We start from the raw sequence: 17,336 nt of genomic DNA, 5'->3' as shown, positions 1-17,336 counted from the left end.
GTTCTCATTGTGACCTCATTAAAGTGTGTGTGAATGAGAGAGCTTAAGTCATGACTAAAGTTTGTAAATAAAGACACACTGTAATCAGTGAATCTCTCTCTCTCTCTCTCTCTCTCTCTCTCTCTCTCTCTCTCTCTCTCTCTCTCTGCCTGTAATGACGTCCTCTTAAATGGTGAGATTCAGGTCGTGTCTGTACTTCTGTTGCTCGGCTCCAGCCTCGTAACTCTGCGCTCTGTGTTTACAGCATGTAATTGCAGGGCCCGCGTCTTTCATATGGTAAATATACGGAGGAAAAGGAGTCGGTGCTGGGAACAGAGAACCTCCCCTAAATGATGGACTGAAAGGGTTTGTCTGTCACAGGGTTAACAGGCTGTTCGCTTCGGTGTTGTATGAAAGACCCTGTCTTTTGTCTTTTGAATTGCTGCTTTGTAACTACACTGTACACTTTAAGTCAAAGAAGTTCAAAGTCTCTGATTAGAGGACAAAGCGTGGGACAACAGAAGCTTTTTAGAAATTTTTGGGAAAAAAGAAAACGCTGAGGTGCACATGAATGGTTCGTGGAGTTTGTTTACATCAAACATCAGGCAAACATCACTTTTAGTCAGAGTTAGGGATTTGAACAAACACTTATACTAGTTGAGCTTTGATGTGCAACTGCATCATTTCTGCTACAGACAAAAAGATGAGCTTCATCAGATTGTGTGCGTTATGGTGAGGGATTTTTACTCATTTTAAAATGCATAAAATTAAAATCTATATTAAAGGACGAACCTGAACAATATCATAGAAACATAAAATAAGAATTAAACTGCAGCAACACTGTCAGAAAAAGGGTATAGAAAACATAATACCGTTTTGAGTACATTACTGTACCTTAAAGACCTATTGTGTAACTTTAAAAGGTACAGTTTACATTTAACTGGTACGGAATTGGTCCTTAAAGTTACACAATAGCTCCTTAGGGTATAATATTGTACCCCAAAAGGTACAACATTTCAATGTGTTGTATACCCATAAATGGGCAAAACTGAACCTTTGAGGGTATCACCCCAGTCATAGAAAATGTACAGTTTTGTACCTTTTATTCTGACAGTGAATGTAAGAAATGTCAAATTAGAGGATTTATGTAATGAATCAGATAGCAGTCATAAAGTTTGTGCATTAATTATTGCAAATGAAGAGTTTCGTTGCAAAACGAGATAAATCCATTTTTTTGTCAAAACATGTTTATTATTATGTTATCATGTTATTATTTTGTTTTATGGTGCTACTTGGCTGTATTTTTTAAGTTATGAAGGTTTAAATCAAAACAAACCAACTGCAGTTGAATTGATATTAATTGGAATGCACAACCAAAAAACGAGATTTTTGAACAATTAAAAAAACGGATTTATCTCGTTTTGCAACGAAACTCTTCAGATATCCTCCTTACCTCCTCTCATAGTTCATGCACCATGAGTGCCCCTGACAGCCCGGCTTCCAGGCTTTAACCATTCGGGTGAAGGCCTGGACACACGGCTGCATATGAGCCACCAGCTTCACCTCTCGCTCTGTACACACATTTGGCCTGTCAGACAAAAGACACTTGATACAGTACGAATATCACAGTCTATCATGAGGTAACAGTTGAGTGTCTTCAACAAGAGACAGGCATCAATAAACCTAAAACATTTTATTCCCTATCCATATATTTAACCACTGGGCCACTTACCTCAACCAAAGTGCACTTTACAACGGTGCTTAAAAGGTTCTTCACAGACATGCCATAGAAGAACCATTTTGGTTCCTCAAAGAACCATTTAGTCAACGTTCTTAGGAGAACCATTTCTTTAGCAAACCCACTTTTATTCTCAGACATTTTCACAGGTTGAGATGCATGTTTTGATTTACTGTAAATCAATTACACTATACAAAATCACATATGGTAAGGGCAAAATGTTTACTCAAAATAGCTTTTCCTATAGTGTTTCTAAGTAGTAATAATAAACAAGTGGGATAAATTTGGCCACAGACATCCTGTACAGCCACAGGTCTTAAAGATAAATTTAGACTCATATTTTGCAAGTTCTAATGTGATTTTAATAAAGCATTTTGCAGTGACGAGATGCATCATCCATGTTTAGGATTATTAATAGCAGCAGATTATGTCACAGAAAAGTAAACGAATAAGTTATCATCCAAAGAATTTAAGGATATTTTAAAGTGTAGGTTAGGTATATGAACACTTTGAGGTTGCTGTATAAAAAACTCTATAGGTATATATGAAATAAATTGCATTGAATATACGGACTAAGCAGCCAAAGTTTGACGCGTTTTGTGTGATTGCGATCTCTGCATGCTTACCAACTTGAATTTTGGACATCAAACGCATTCCCAGTCAGCTCGGATGTGATGAGGGGAAAATATAAACACATCGTGCTAAGTTTTGAGAAACACTAGCTCTCGTGTTCGCCAAAAGATGCCGGTGCGTAAATACGCGTCAAAATGCGTTTCCAAAGACACGCGGATCAAAACACGCGCGCCGATGTCATATATTACAATAAGAATTAGATTATGGGTGTGCTACACTTCTATTAAATGGAACATTTAGAAAAAAACATAAAGCAATAATAATAAACAATGCGAAACAAACCAAGGAAACTACTCACATGTGTGGCAACAAATCTTTACCAGAGCGGGATGCTGCATGTATTCCATGAATTAAAATTAAGAAAAAATAAATCATATCCATCCTCAGATGCTTTTCTGAATGGTCAAAATAAATCCTGCATCAGAGTAAGATATGAAATCCTTTAAAAACCGAGCCCATACAAAGGTGTATGGAGATCATCCAGGTCGTTGGGATAGGGGTGACAGGAGGAGAAAAATTCAGATCCACCTCAGAGGAAAACTCAAACTCAAATGCCCTCAGGACACTTGGTCTTCCTGTTATGAGAGGAGGAGAGCAAAGGAATCCAGAAGCAAGCAACTAAACCCCAACAAAGACCTGCAACTGACTCTCATGCAGGATTACAAATGAGAATAAAGATTATTATTTCATCTTGTTTTACTGCTTTGCCTAATTTTTTCAGACAATCAATATGAGACATTAGTCTATTTATGAAGATCCCTTTATACAGACTTCATGATCATGAAACAAAATACACTGGACCAAACCAAAGAACTGTAAAAGCACACATCAATGTCTAGATATAAGCATTTATGTGACATCCATTTTGTTAACACGTATTCATGTCTTCTTTGTGATGTGGAATTAAAGTGCTTTTTTTAGGGCAAAAATAAAAGATACACATTCTGCACCTCATTCAAGAACCACAACCAGAACAAATTTACTTGTATTTCATTATTGAAGCCATTTGATTATGTCCTACATGGGTGACAAATGCTATTCTCTTAGAAGACATGACTGCAGAAATGTCACTGAGCCACAGCTGAGAGCAAAGGATGATGGGGCGGTTCAAGAGGTCACAGCAGGGATTCTGGAGCTGAAGAATATAGAAAACATTCCCGAACCCCAGTGATCCTGCACACTGAGGTCAATGCCAACCAGGGTTCAACACCTCTGCCATGATCAGAATGCAAAACTACAAAAACATCTGCTGGTGTATGAGACCCGAGGATGGGTGGGTTACTCCAAGAATATTATATAAAATTATGTGCAGGGACATTTAATAGAATGCATGAAAATTACAAACATTTTTGGAAAACTGGGGAACAAAACATTAATATTTCTTGGCCTTCATGTTTATAATTTCTCCCACATTAAAAAAACTAAAGTATACTTTAGTATTTACTAAATGAATGTAAGAAAGCTTATAAAAAAACATTAGTATAAATCATTATGGTCTTATTGAGGCACACATTAACCTGGTTTTTACATAAAAAATGTCTGGATCAAATGGTTCATATAATGACAAAACTGAATTTGATTACACAGGCTGAGTTAAAGGATTCCTAAGAAGTCACTTAAGTCCTGTCCCAAATGGCACACTCCGGACTTGTGGTCCTCCTCAGAGTCCACACTTTGATGACATCACGTAGTCCAGACTTTAGGGACCCTTAATGCGAGTCCACGTGGGTGCAACGGAGTCGTATTTTGGGACAGACTCGAGCGTCACACCGGAAATAGGTAGAGAAGTTGCCCGTCAGTGTGAGCTCCTCCCTTCCGTCGTCTGATTGTTCTGATTGCTCTTTCGCAAGGACTTCTGGGTTGGTAAAGTGCGCGAAGCCTGCTGCAGTGCGGGCTTCGCTTAAGACCGCATCAAGGGGGCAAAGGAGGCGCTGATGAGCACACTTCAAAGCGTAAAAATGACAGATGGGACACCCTACGGACTCGTGGACTAAGCGAGCACGCGCAATTTAAGGCCACGAGACCGAAAGTCCACATGAAGTGCGCCATTTGGGACAGGGCCTTAGTCACAAAAAGTGAAGACAAGTAATCTATGTTTTGCTGACATCTTCAGGTTATATAGGGAATTGCATGTGCTTATTGGCACAATAAACATTGTAATAGTAGAATTTTAGATCTGATTTCATCAAGTCATGTATTTCAACCAGGGTACAACTTCCCAATTTAAAATAAGACAAAACAAGCATTAATAACTTCTAAAATCAATATATTTCTTAGTGCCAAGCTCTAGAGCAATGGTCTCCAACATGGTGTCTGTGTGAGTTGCCCCCCAAAGCACATTCTATTAATAGCCTTAATTTTAATATCTATGTATTATATATTTTTATATAATTTAAACAATGATAAAACATATCAATAAGTAAAATAAAATAAAACCAAGAAGAAAAACAAGAAAGTTTGAGTAGAAGTATAGCCCTCGTTTTTATATATTGTGGTAGCCCTTCCATACGGCGGAAAAATATATTTTCAAATATAATTTTAAATAGATTTCAAAATATACAAAAATGCCATTTTTATAATATAAAAAATTCATTATGTAAATATATGTAATGTATTTTTTTGGCCATTTTTGTATATTTTGAAATATATTTGAAAAATAAATATATTTCAAAGCATTTATATTCACGTCGCATCGGAAGAAAACCTTTGTATGTAACAAACCTGTAAACATTACAAGTTTGAAATAGTTAAAAATGAAATTTTAAACTGCAAAAATATACTTATAATTTAATATTTTATACATACTTATACATACACGTATTTCATACTTATGCATTTTATACAAACTTTTCTATTTTGGTCAGGAAATGTTTTTGCCACATGGGTTGTAAAAATGTGTTGCATCTGAAACACATTTTAAAATGTCTGATAATATATGAAGGTTAAAACTAAATATATTTTTTTAATTAAATAATATATTTAATTAAGCTTTACTTTCTACAAAGTGTATTTAGCATATATTTAAAATATATTTTTGGCCAGAGAAATCGCTTTGCTTACCCTGCTCTAGAGTATTTTATTGCGTAGGAAATTAATTGTGAGTTATACAAATATTATTCTGGACAGTGAAGGGGAGTAGAAAACAAAAGATCTTTGGACCACCAAATACCCACCTCCATATGTCCACCAATGGCTTTCCAATTCACGGTGCGGCCCCTCTACGTTCACGCACAGATTCGGTACTTTTACCACGCTCCCTTAGCTCACGCTTTTACTACCTGTTTTACAGCCCGTTTACTATGCTCTACGCTGGCATGGTAGGCCTGTGTGTAGTTCACCACAGATTACTCGCCAGATTCAAACCCTCACTCTTTAAGCAGCTCCGCAGCATGTCTCTCTCCAAACGTCCCGTGACTTTGCTGGGCTCCATGGCGTTCGGCGGGCGCGCGGACGCTCAGCTGAGCGCGCAGATGGTGCAGAAGTTTTTGGAAAGTGGTCACAATGAGCTGGACACCGCATACATGTACACTGATGGACAGGCAGAGAGCATCATAGGAGGCATGCAGCTGCCTGCGACAGGTACCTAAACACACATGTGACGCATGGGCACATTAGATGTTATGCTGCATTAGTGTTTCTTTGGACGATTAAAAACGTTTTATACTCTAAAGTGGAAATTGCATATTAATGTATTTCTGCAGTATATACTGCTCATTATTTGTTGGTTAAAACATATATATTGGATTAAATGTACAAAACAAATAAAAATTCAATTTCAAAGGTCGCAACTTTATGATGTGGTGAGGTCATGTGACGTAGTGTGACAACAGTTTTAAAGTTACAGCAGTGTTTCTCAACCAGAGAGTCTTATTTAAATAAGACAAAACAAGCATTGCATAAAAAACAAAAAAAAATACTTTGTTATAAAAATAATAGATGAAAATATATACGATTAATTTACATCTTTCTAATTATAACAAGCTTTAGAAAAGTGGTTATGAAACTTTTTACAACAAGTAACGCCACAGAAAATATTTGGCTCTCCAAGTATGACCATTGTTAAAATAATCTTGACAAACTTTATATTTTTGAAGGCTCTAAGAATGTAGTTTACATATTTCTATTTGATGGTAGAAATTGTGTAGTGACAGTCATTTTGTTAAATGTCACTGACCCCATAAGAATACATATAAATGCATATATATTTATAATTTTAATATCCATCTATCTATACAAAAATCTTGACAACCTATATATCATTGGAAAGCTTTAAGAATGTAGTTTTTATATTTCAAAACTTTTTTGCATTAACAATAATGCAGTGACAGTAATTTATTAATTTGTGAGTATGATTATGCAGCTATGACACCTAGTGGCCTTTGTTGGTAAAACCATTAAAAGTTTGACAGAAACCTCATTTTTTTGTGATTTTAACTTAAAAATTTGTATCAGAACTAGTTGAGACATGTGGCTTTATTTGGATAGCATAATGACATTAAACTTTTTCATTTATATGTTTTTAAATATAAATATTTAAATATTTTTCTTTTAAAAAAATACATTTTAACTGCTATAACTATTTTTTTTTTAATTGTCACAACTCCAAACACTTCAGTGAACACCTGTAATTTAATAAAGCAGTACTAAAATCTGCAACAGGGCTCAAGCAGATGGAACCAACCAAACATGTTGGCAGAACAAAAAACTAAGCTAGCTTCCGGCATTGGTGACGACAAAAAGTAACTAGTAACTACTAGCCTTTTTTATGGTAACTGTAATATTATTACAAAAGTTTTTTAGTAATTAGTAACCTTCTAGTTACCAAGGAAAGGAATATTATTACAGTAACTACTGCCCAACACTGATTATGGTACAACAATATCAAATGGTATATATCATGGTATTTATATACTATGCTACTGTATGATTACCATTTTATTTAACATTGACAGTACCTGTTGGTTAATTTAAAAAGCACTATAGTATTTATATCATGGTAATGGCTAAACATTAGTAAGTGACATGAAACATTTGTAATTATGCATAAAGTTATGTACTTCTCATAATGTAAATCTGTGTCATTTGTGTCCATAAGTGAGAATTGCCACAAAAGCAAACCCCTGGGACGGCAAAACGCTGAAACCAGAAAGTGTTCGTAACCAGCTGGAAACGTCCCTAAAGAGACTACGAACACAGTGTGTGGACATCTTTTACCTGCACGCACCAGATCACCAAAACCCAGTTTATGATACACTACAGGCCTGCAATGAACTCCATAAAGAGGTGTGGATCAGATCCCACAATTACACAGCTTTCTGTAGTTGTGAACTTTGATACAGGCCAGATTAATAATCAAATTATGGACTGAGAACTGATTTAAGATTGTGTTAAAGTCATAAAACTTCAACAAAGGACAATAAACATGCAACACACAAAAGATGTCAAGTAGCAGAAACATTTTAGCCATAGATGTCTTAGATGTTGATGCATCTGTATATGAGCTTTCAAAAATGTTTGATAGATTTTAACAATGGTTTATAACAAGTTTGTTGTTTTAGGGCAAATTCAAGGAGTTGGGTTTATCAAACTATGCTTCATGGGAAGTGGCAGAAATCTACTGCATCTGCAAACACAATAACTGGGTTCTTCCTACGGTCTATCAAGTAAGTATTTGTTGGAGGCTCAAAAATTACTAAATTGTAAGAGTATGTCTAAAAATTACATTATGTGATGTTGTACTCATTGATAAGTCAATGCAATAGCAAGTGTTGATATGTTTTCTTGTGAAGGGCATGTATAATGCAACAACACGTCAGGTGGAGACTGAACTTTTACCGTGTTTAAAAAACTTTGGCATTCGCTTCTTTGCATACAACCCACTGGCAGGTACTATGTTTTACATGGTTATCTATATGCCAGCACATTTTAATAGTATTCAACATGGACATACTCTGTTATTTGTTTGGATTATATTTATGCTCATAAGTCCTGAATCTGCTCACACAGGTGGACTCCTTACAGGGAAATATCACTATGAAGATAAAGACGGTGCTCAGCCCGCGGGTAGATTTTTCGGCAATAGTTGGGCCGGTGCTTACAGAGACAGGTACATCAACAAGTGATGGGCACTTTCGAAACATTGCTTCATGAAGCGTCGAAACCTTGGGCAAATCACATGACTTCAACAAAGGAGGCTTCGTTATGTCATTACAGTGTTGATCTCATGAATCAAGCTGGGTCCCAATTCGCCTACTAATACTATTCCCAAATAGTATGTACTTTTTAGTGTTGTGAAAGTACTGTTGAGTGCAAAACAACAGAATATGGACACAATGGGCCATACTAACACGAAACAGAAGTGACTATTGTAATCCTTAAGAAATTCAAACATTGGAATACAACCCATCTTTGCATCCAAGCATTTCTTAATAAATTATTACGTTCAATTGATTCGAAAAGCTTCATTTCTCCCATCACTAACATTAACATCAGCCTGTTGAGATTGTTATTGTTGATATTTAAGCAGTGTTGGGGAAAGTTACTTTTAAAAGTAATGCATTACAATATTAAGTTACTCCCAAAAAAGTAACTAATTGCGTTACTCATTGAAAGTAATGCTTACGTTACATTTGCATTACTTTTTCTTGGCTGAGGCTTGATCTCTATCAGGCCTTGCATGGGTTTTTTATGATTTAAATATTCTGCATTCAGAAATTGCATATTTCACCACAAAGTCGAGCTCTGGCCTGCCATCCCAGTTTCTGACTCAAACTGTTACCACACAGGTGTATACGCATAAAGTGCATTACATGACTATGTTTAGTTTAATTCAGTACATAATTTTTTTAATCGAATTAAACAAAAAAGTAACTTGCATTACTTTTTTGAAAAAGTAACTCAAATTTTAATGTGTATATTTAAAAAGTAATGCATTACTTTACTTGTTGCTTCAGAAAAGTATTATTATTATGTAATGCATGTTGCTTGTAATGCGTTACCCCCAACACTGTATTTAAGAAAATTATTTTTTACAATGATATATTTTGTGTTTTGTCAAATGGAGCCACTGCAACACAAAGAGCTTTTAAGATTTTTGAAGCTTGCATCTTACTGGTTGCAGATACTGGAACGAGAGTCATTTCCAGGCCATAGATGTTGTTCATAAGTCTTTGGAAACGGCGTACGGATCGGAGAAACCGACTCTAACGTCAGCTGCTATTCGCTGGATGTATCATCACTCTCAGCTGAAGGGAAAGAGACACATTTTAAAGATGCAGTGTGTACATTTTAGCGGCATCTAGTGGTGAGGTTGCTAATTGCAACCAACGGCTCAGTCCACTGCCCAACCCTCGCTTTTGAAATGCATAGAGAAGCTATGATAGCCACCACCGGACAAACATTTCATCATCAGAGACAACTTAGTAAAAAGGTTTGTCCGTTAAGAGCTTCTGTAGAAACATGGCGGCACAAAATGGCGACTTCCATGTAAGGGGACCCTCGGTGTATATAGATAAAAATGACTTATTCTGAAGTTATAAAAACATAACGGTTCATTTTAAAAGGTCTTTATATACCACTGATAATATAGTTTTGCATATTATTTTGCATTTATTTCAAGAGATCCTTCTAAAAATTACACACTGCACCTTTAAACATCTTGCACGATTGCAGTAGCTGTATTAAATCTTGTAATTGTCAGTATCTAAACACTGTCGTGTTGATGTGTTTGTCGTGTTTAGGGAGATCTGGGTGATGGTGTCATTATCGGGATGTCCACTATGGAGCAGTTGTGTGAAAATCTAACAGCGGCAGCAGAAGGGCCATTGAAACAGCAAGTTGTGGACGCTTTTAAACAAGCCTGGGATTTAGTGGCTCACGAGTGTCCAAATTACTTCCGCTAGACGTCACTGTGACAGTCGGAGAAAAAATGATGAATCATGAAACCTGATTTAATAAAACAAAGACAGAGATAATTTATTTTTATGGCAACATTTTGCAATTCTAATAACTTTGTATCAATGAACAGTAATAAATCTGATCAACAGAAAAAGCCTTCAAACATCTCAGCTTAAAGACTACTAGGAGACAAGTTCTTGATATTTTCACCTGTTTTGTTTCAGTACACACTTGCATGAAAATGCAATAAAATTGTATAGTGGCAAATCTGGATGGGCACTTTTTCCTCTGTTCACAAATACAATCATTTACTCCTGTAAGAATAACATCACCTGTACGTTTGCCATACAACACCCTATATTTATATTATACAATATAGGAATCAGGTGCTGTTCACTAACAAAAAATGCACAACTAAATCCGACGGTTTCTCACGAGTCACGACTGTGACAGAAATGGGAAATCACTGAGTAAATACACGTTTGTGCATTTTTGTAGGGTATACGCAAACAGGGAAAATGTTCATGTAAAAGTCCATTTCATGTGTCTAGGTTTAGTCACTTCCATCATCATCATCATCATCTTCTTCTTCTTCCTCTGATTCTTTGTCATCCTCACCCTCTGTCAGCTTTTTAAAGTCACCGGATTCAGAGTTCCACATGCACTTGATCGTCACTTTGAATTCTGCCATCTCCATTCCGAAGAGTTTCTAAATTTAAGACATGAAATGGATAGTTTTGCATTAATGCATTTGGCAGATGTTTTATCCAAAGCCATTTACGGTGCATTACAAGGCATACATTTTTCAGTGTGTGCGTGTTCCCTGGGTTCAAACTCACGACCTTTTGCTCTGCTATCGCAATGCTTTACCACTGAGCTATACAGAAACACCAATATAATGCAAAATGTAGGGCCAGATTTTGCCAACAATACAAAGCTAGCAGATTTTCATAATATCGAAACTTTAATTTTTTTCTGGACTCAATGCTAAATACATGTCTGACAGTTGAAACAAACCAAAAGAAAACCAAGAAAATCACACCTATGACGATTTATGGTGATTTTATTTCCGTTATACCATTGCCTACAATGACACTGATGCGGGGCTCCCCTGTTTCAAGATGGCGGCTCTAGTTGACGCATTCTGTCCAATGAACTGCCATAGCCAAGGCGACATCTAGTGTACATATCTATGTGTCGGACGCACCCGCCGCTAGCCTAGCTTAGCACAAATACTGGAAGTAAATGGCGCCAGCTAGCAAACTGCTACCAATAAGTGACACAATAAGTTGACATTTTTTTATTTATATGTTGTGATTTGTATAGTCACATCGTGTACAAATAACAAGGTCATGTGAGACACAGCCATCTTTTGACTGTATAAATTCTGGGAACTATCACTCCACCCAAGTAGCAGTGCTTCACCTTCTGAGAATATATTTCCCAGTATGTATACGGTTAAAAGATGGCTGTGTCTCACATGACCCCGCCACCTGCACACGCTGTGGCTGTGCAAATCACAACATATAAATAGGAAAATGTTGGCATTATTTTGTCTCTTATTGGAGGGAGAATGCTGGCTGGAGCCATTTACTTCCGGTCTTTGTGCTGGGCTAGGCTAGCGGTGGGTGCGTCAGACAGAGATACGGCATGCACGGAGATGAAAAAGGTATGTATGGACTTATGATCTAACTCTGGGGGATAAGGTGACTAAGCTAAAATCCCAAAAAGTTGGCTTGTTCCTTTAAGAGTGGTTCAATGGATTGCAAAACTAACAGTTTGGATCATGATATGTTTTTCCAGTCACAGTTTGAATCATTTTTCAATCAAATTTTGCAACTTTGTAAGTATGGTAACTTAATTAAATTACAAGACTCAAATATTACGGGGCAGTTTCAGTCCCAGACTAAAATGCATGTTTAAGCTACCTTAATTTAAAAGCATCTTGCACTGACATATCTTATATGAGTGCCACTGTTTTGTCTAAAGACACACACCAGTAATGATTTTTATAAGGTTTGTTAAAAACTACTTAAATGTCCTAATACAACTTATGCCTAGTCCTGGATTAATCTAAACCCTGTCCAGGAAACAGCCCTTATAAAACAAGTGAACAGTCAGTAATACAATAAGAACACTGTCTTCCCTGTTCAAATTTAATCTAACCGCCCCATAATGTCACAAGTCGTAACTTCAAGACATAATATTTTTTACAAGAACACATCCCGAGATTGTTTTGTATATATGTGTCAAGAAATTACATTTTTATGGTCACAAAAACTAATTTTAACAAGCTTTTGTTAAACACAGAGTTTATTTTTGCCCTAATCCAAAATCTATGGGAGAAATAAATGGACTTTTTGGCAAGTGAACCAGTGTTGGCTAACTTCCAGGTTAGATTTGTTATTTTTGCAATGTTATAGTGATCATATATAATTATTTCTCAGTCTCTTTAATAGAATACATGCAGAAAATACAGGAAATGTGTATATAGTATTAAAAACTGTATGAAAAGGTAAACTGATGTGTCAAGTTTTTAGGGTAAACTCTTCCACTTGAGAAATAGCAAGAAACTACAGGATCTCTTAAACTTAAAATTAAATCCGAATTTCTAATTTTAAAGAAATTAGTCTTTTTACTTCATTCTGCTCAAAAACGCTCAAGATGTGTTTAGTGCCAAGAGAGGTCACACTAAACACACAGACGATGCCTAAAGAAGACCTTTAGTCCTGAAAATTTATTTTTTATACATATTTCCTGTATTTTCTGTTTGTATGTTAATAAAATAAATATGGATGGAGATTAAAACTTCTAAAACAACAAGTCTGGTGGTGGTGGCCTAAGACTTTTGCACAGTACTGTATTTTATTTGAACTCTATGGTGTCACGACCAATAAATCAATGTTTTGTATGTGTTGTGTCTGTACACTTTAAGGTCATCTATGGACTAGTATAATCCTAAATGTGGACAGAATTGAACACAATTGTGACTCTGTGAATCCAGACTAAAAGCATAATCTAAATCATGAGTTTGAAGCATCAAAGTTTGATTTTACATTGATTTCAATCTTTGACATGATCTTAAAGATATCAAGGTTATATTTTCACAGAATGTTCTTGACATAATCTGGGATGATTTTATGCAGAAAACAGTAAATCACAAAACAATAGCCTCTTTCACACAGTAATTCTGGTAAATTACCATGAATTTACCAGAATGAATTTACCAGTAAATACAAAAATGTGCTGTTCACACATGCAGTGACATTCCGTCTTTTTACCAGTAAGACATCATTCACACATCAGTATTAAAATACCGGTAAATACATTGAGAAAGCGGAAGTACCTGTGGCACGCGTTGAGCTCAGTGTTGTATTTGTAAACAATCCACGTCGTTCATATCCACGGTCCGTATTTTGTTGTTTTTACGTCTGTGGTAAACTCTGGCAGTCGCGAAGTTGCTCATGATGACCAAACAACATTGCATGAGGCGACGTCAAACCGAAAATGCATTTTAAACAACAGTACTGTTTGCACTTTAGGCTTCACAGAGAGCGTGCTAAGGATGTCGGCAATTCGGCAAGTATGTGGTAAGCTGTTTTAAACAACTTTGGTGAAGAAATGTGGATGTAAACTTCAGGTGTGCTCGACTTTCAAGCAGCGTGTGTGTGGAAACGTCCGTAAAACAGTGCGGGGGTAAAGCGTCATCTCTATTAAAACATTATGATTGGTCTGAAGCTGTCAGCGTGACGTCATCCATTCTAAATGCCGGTATTCCTATATTTTTCGTTCACACATAGCGCTTACCGGTAAATTACTGGTAATCTTACAACCTGTCTTACTGGTAAATTGGGAGCACTGATTTACCGGAAAGGTTCTGTTCACACATGATCTGTTAACTGCAATTTACCAGTAAATTACCAGTAAAGACTGTATGTGTGAAAGTGACTAATGACTTCAGCTGGGTTTTCAGACAGTAATCGAGGTCCAATAGCTGTCCAGCATTTCTTATTGTGAAACTGTAAAACACTCACCAGAATTCGAGCTTGTTCAGGAGTGAGCGTGTCTCCCTCTTTACACACTTCAAAATCCTTTATAAGCGTCACCACACCTGACGATGGAAAGTAATTCGTTATTTAGTAGATGATTTTTATAAATCACTTATTGTAAACTTTGTTTCTCTTTCTATTGTGTATTGAAACTGGCATCAACCGGGTATAGTTTACCTTTCTTCAAAGCTGTAGGAAGTCCCAGCTGTCTCAACTGAGGCTCCATAGAGTGTGGAAACTGATCCAACGGCCCTTCATCCAGCGTCACGGCCATGGTCGCTACGTTACCCGCACGGGCATAATCCATCTCTTTGAAATGACTGAAATACCTAAATCACAAATACAAAAAGTTTGTCATTAATAGTGGCCAACCGATATTTCGATATGCCTAATATTGGAAAAAAACACATTCAACTTTACTCTCTTCATTAGCGCTTAGCAATTGGGATCTGAATACTAAAGTTTATACTTACTCTTGCACTTCATCTTTGGTTTTGTTTGTGAACAGCACACCAACTTCACCTCTTAGAAACCTGCTCACCTTTAGGACAAACCAGAAGATCAGATTTACTTAAACGTCACTCCTTTAAAATGTTCACAAGAGTCTCACTTGTTCCCACTTCCAGCAAGTAATTTTGTCTTATAGCCGCCCAAACACAGCTCAGACGTCTAGGCTAAAATTTAGGCTGTCAGTAGGGTTGCCACCTTCAATACAGAAAAATAAGGGACGCCTGCCGCAGTGGGGACCACACACCTCGAGGCCACGATGAACACAGTCCCGATGGCATATGATAACTTAAAAGATGGTGGCTTAAAAAATGGCGGCTACTTCTTCTTGCTGGGTTGGCACAGAGTTGCACCAATTTAGTTGGTAAAATTCACTAACAAGTATAAAATTAATCTGTGCAATAAATATTGATAAAATATGCAAATTGATAAAAAGCTGTGAATTGAGTCATTAGTGACAAAAAAGTGACGAACCTTGTGCAGATTATCTTTATATTCATCTGTAGGTCCTTTACCCAAAGCAATTGTCATCACCTTATTCTTACCAAAGAAAAACCTGGAAAAAAACACAAAATGCAAATTAAGAATTAACAAATCATAAAATAGCAAATCATAAGGGGTGTGTGTGTCTGTGTGTGTACCTGCTGTGTTTCCAGGCTGTCCTGATGTCTTTGAGTTTGTTGTTTCTCATGTTCTCTACTGAGAATACAAACACGTTTCTGTAGATGTCTGCACATTTCCGCAGCTGAGAAGATGAGAATGAAAGTTATTTTCTTTTTATCGGTTTAAACAGCACAGTGCCAATATCATGGTTTTGTGATGGTATCACATATTAATACCATGGTACTGAATGATTACTTTACCATTGCAATTACAATGCATCTCTGCAATAAATTATGTACTGTATGAATGATTATTATGGTACTGAATGAATACTAGTAGCACCATGGTTTAGTGATGGTATCAAATAGTATTATGGTAATTAATCATTACTATACCATTGCATTTACATTGTAGTCCAAAGAAGATCAAATTAATACCATGATTGATTGGTGTTCTAATAATCCAATGTATTATCAAGGCACCAAAACACTACGTCAACACGTTATTGTGTCGTAGTGTTTTGGTTATCTAACAAAAAACACAGTAAAAAGTCACACTAACCTCTTCGATTAGATTTTGTTTTGATTCCAACCCCTTCTTGGTTGTTTTGGTTAAAGACACTGTAAACATACAGAAAAAATTAACAGTATGAATTCAATGCACGGCTAAACTCGCTGTCGATCAATGCTAAATTGAGTTTTAAAAACACCTCTGACATGAAGTAAAAGTCAGACACACGCACTACACATCTGAGTCAAATAAAAATAAAACAATGTCTATTGGATAATAAATATAGAAACATTTATTCGTACCCTTTTTGTCTCTCTTGGATTTCGGCATGGCTCTCACGTGTACTGTTCTTCTTCTACTTCGGCTGTTGATGTGTGAAGGCGCTTCAGGAGTCACAGCGACACCCAATGGCGCCTCGAGGTGATGCTAATAAATATTCATATTATAGCAGTTTTTGGACTGGAGTTAGGTTATCATCATATTTATAATATTTATTACCGGATCTACGTCAAAGTTTCATATTTAAAATCTCGTTGTGAAGCCTATAAAAAAGTATAAGATCTTTCCAGCAGGTGGCGCGCGTGTAATGTTATTTGAAGAAACGCATGAGATGAGATTCATCTACACCTTTTTTATTAAACCATATAATTATGTGCACAGTCGTGCTACCAAAGATTTACCTTCTTCACAGACTCTAATAAAACACATCTAAACCAGATACTCTTAAAATACGCTTAAAAGTTTTAAAGTGTGAGATTGATTCCTGGTGTGATATTCTTCCATTAGGCCTATATAATGACATAATGAAGGTCACTTAAGCTATAAAGAAAGATGATGCTGTAATTTAACTTTTTAAGTTTTTTAAAACGTATCCATCACTGAAATATACTGAAACTAATGACAAAATATCCTTTAATCAGTCCGATGATTAGATAATTCAGATGAAATAACCAGAATTAAATCCAGTTTCAACATAAAACCTTTTACCCAGACAACTAATATTATTAGTTGGTGGGGCTGCCCTAAATGATGATAAATTATAGAGATTATGAGACAATATGGATCTCTTTAGCCTGAATGAAAAGGATTTGTAACAGATTACTCTACATTCCTATGCACAGACTTAGCAAAACTTTAGATGTCTGAACAAAACAATTGAAAAAATTATACAATATCCAAAATAATCCCTGGGATCCTTGTATGACAAATCAAGGAGTTTTGTCATTGGGCAGACCATCTGAATGGTTGTCAAGCCTGGACAGGTTTAAGTGTACTAGTCTTCACTAAACACTTAAATTCTGTGTAGTTTATACTTCATACAAACTCCCTTGAAATCCAGAGTTTATTTATGAATGCCCTGAGTTGACCATCTTGCATTCTTTATCATTTAATAAAGAGCCACATATTCTGTATGTAGATCA

At 36.2% G+C, this 17,336-nt stretch overlaps 3 protein-coding genes across 3 annotated transcripts in view; 1 reads left to right on the top strand and 2 right to left on the bottom strand.

Annotated features, from left to right (window-relative positions):
* The window catches only part of megf6b (multiple EGF-like-domains 6b), a 99,601-nt gene extending 96,475 nt beyond the window's left edge, over positions 1 to 3,126 (bottom strand). The window contains exons 1-2 of the mRNA XM_055184440.2: positions 2,649 to 3,126; positions 1,433 to 1,567 (exon numbers count right to left, since the gene is read on the bottom strand). Coding sequence (XP_055040415.2) covers positions 1,433 to 1,567; positions 2,649 to 2,731 — 218 coding nt within the window. The 5' untranslated portion in view covers positions 2,732 to 3,126. The remainder of the gene's footprint in view (positions 1 to 1,432; positions 1,568 to 2,648) is intronic.
* Positions 3,127 to 5,608: 2,482 nt separating this feature from the next.
* Positions 5,609 to 10,513, top strand: akr7a3 (aldo-keto reductase family 7, member A3 (aflatoxin aldehyde reductase)). Its single transcript, XM_073876336.1, has 7 exons — positions 5,609 to 5,929; positions 7,446 to 7,633; positions 7,909 to 8,013; positions 8,140 to 8,236; positions 8,357 to 8,456; positions 9,471 to 9,603; positions 10,093 to 10,513. The coding sequence occupies exons 1-7, from the start codon at positions 5,650 to 5,652 to the stop codon at positions 10,249 to 10,251; spliced, it is 1,062 nt and encodes a 353-aa protein (XP_073732437.1). The 5' UTR covers positions 5,609 to 5,649; the 3' UTR covers positions 10,252 to 10,513.
* mrto4 (MRT4 homolog, ribosome maturation factor) lies at positions 10,299 to 16,348 on the bottom strand. The gene is made up of 8 exons (XM_055183345.2): positions 16,218 to 16,348; positions 15,967 to 16,025; positions 15,444 to 15,547; positions 15,277 to 15,358; positions 14,769 to 14,836; positions 14,473 to 14,624; positions 14,281 to 14,357; positions 10,299 to 10,955 (listed from the first exon to the last, which is right to left on the bottom strand). Exons 1-8 carry the CDS (start codon positions 16,243 to 16,245, stop codon positions 10,800 to 10,802), a joined length of 726 nt encoding a protein of 241 aa, XP_055039320.1. The 5' UTR covers positions 16,246 to 16,348; the 3' UTR covers positions 10,299 to 10,799.
* Positions 16,349 to 17,336: the final 988 nt, after the last annotated feature.

Source organism: Misgurnus anguillicaudatus, chromosome 14, assembly GCF_027580225.2.
Source record: "Misgurnus anguillicaudatus chromosome 14, ASM2758022v2, whole genome shotgun sequence".
NCBI lineage: Eukaryota > Metazoa > Chordata > Actinopteri > Cypriniformes > Cobitidae > Misgurnus > Misgurnus anguillicaudatus.
The sequence above is the reverse complement of the archived record's forward strand: the minus strand, read 5'-3'. Positions and strand labels throughout refer to the sequence as shown.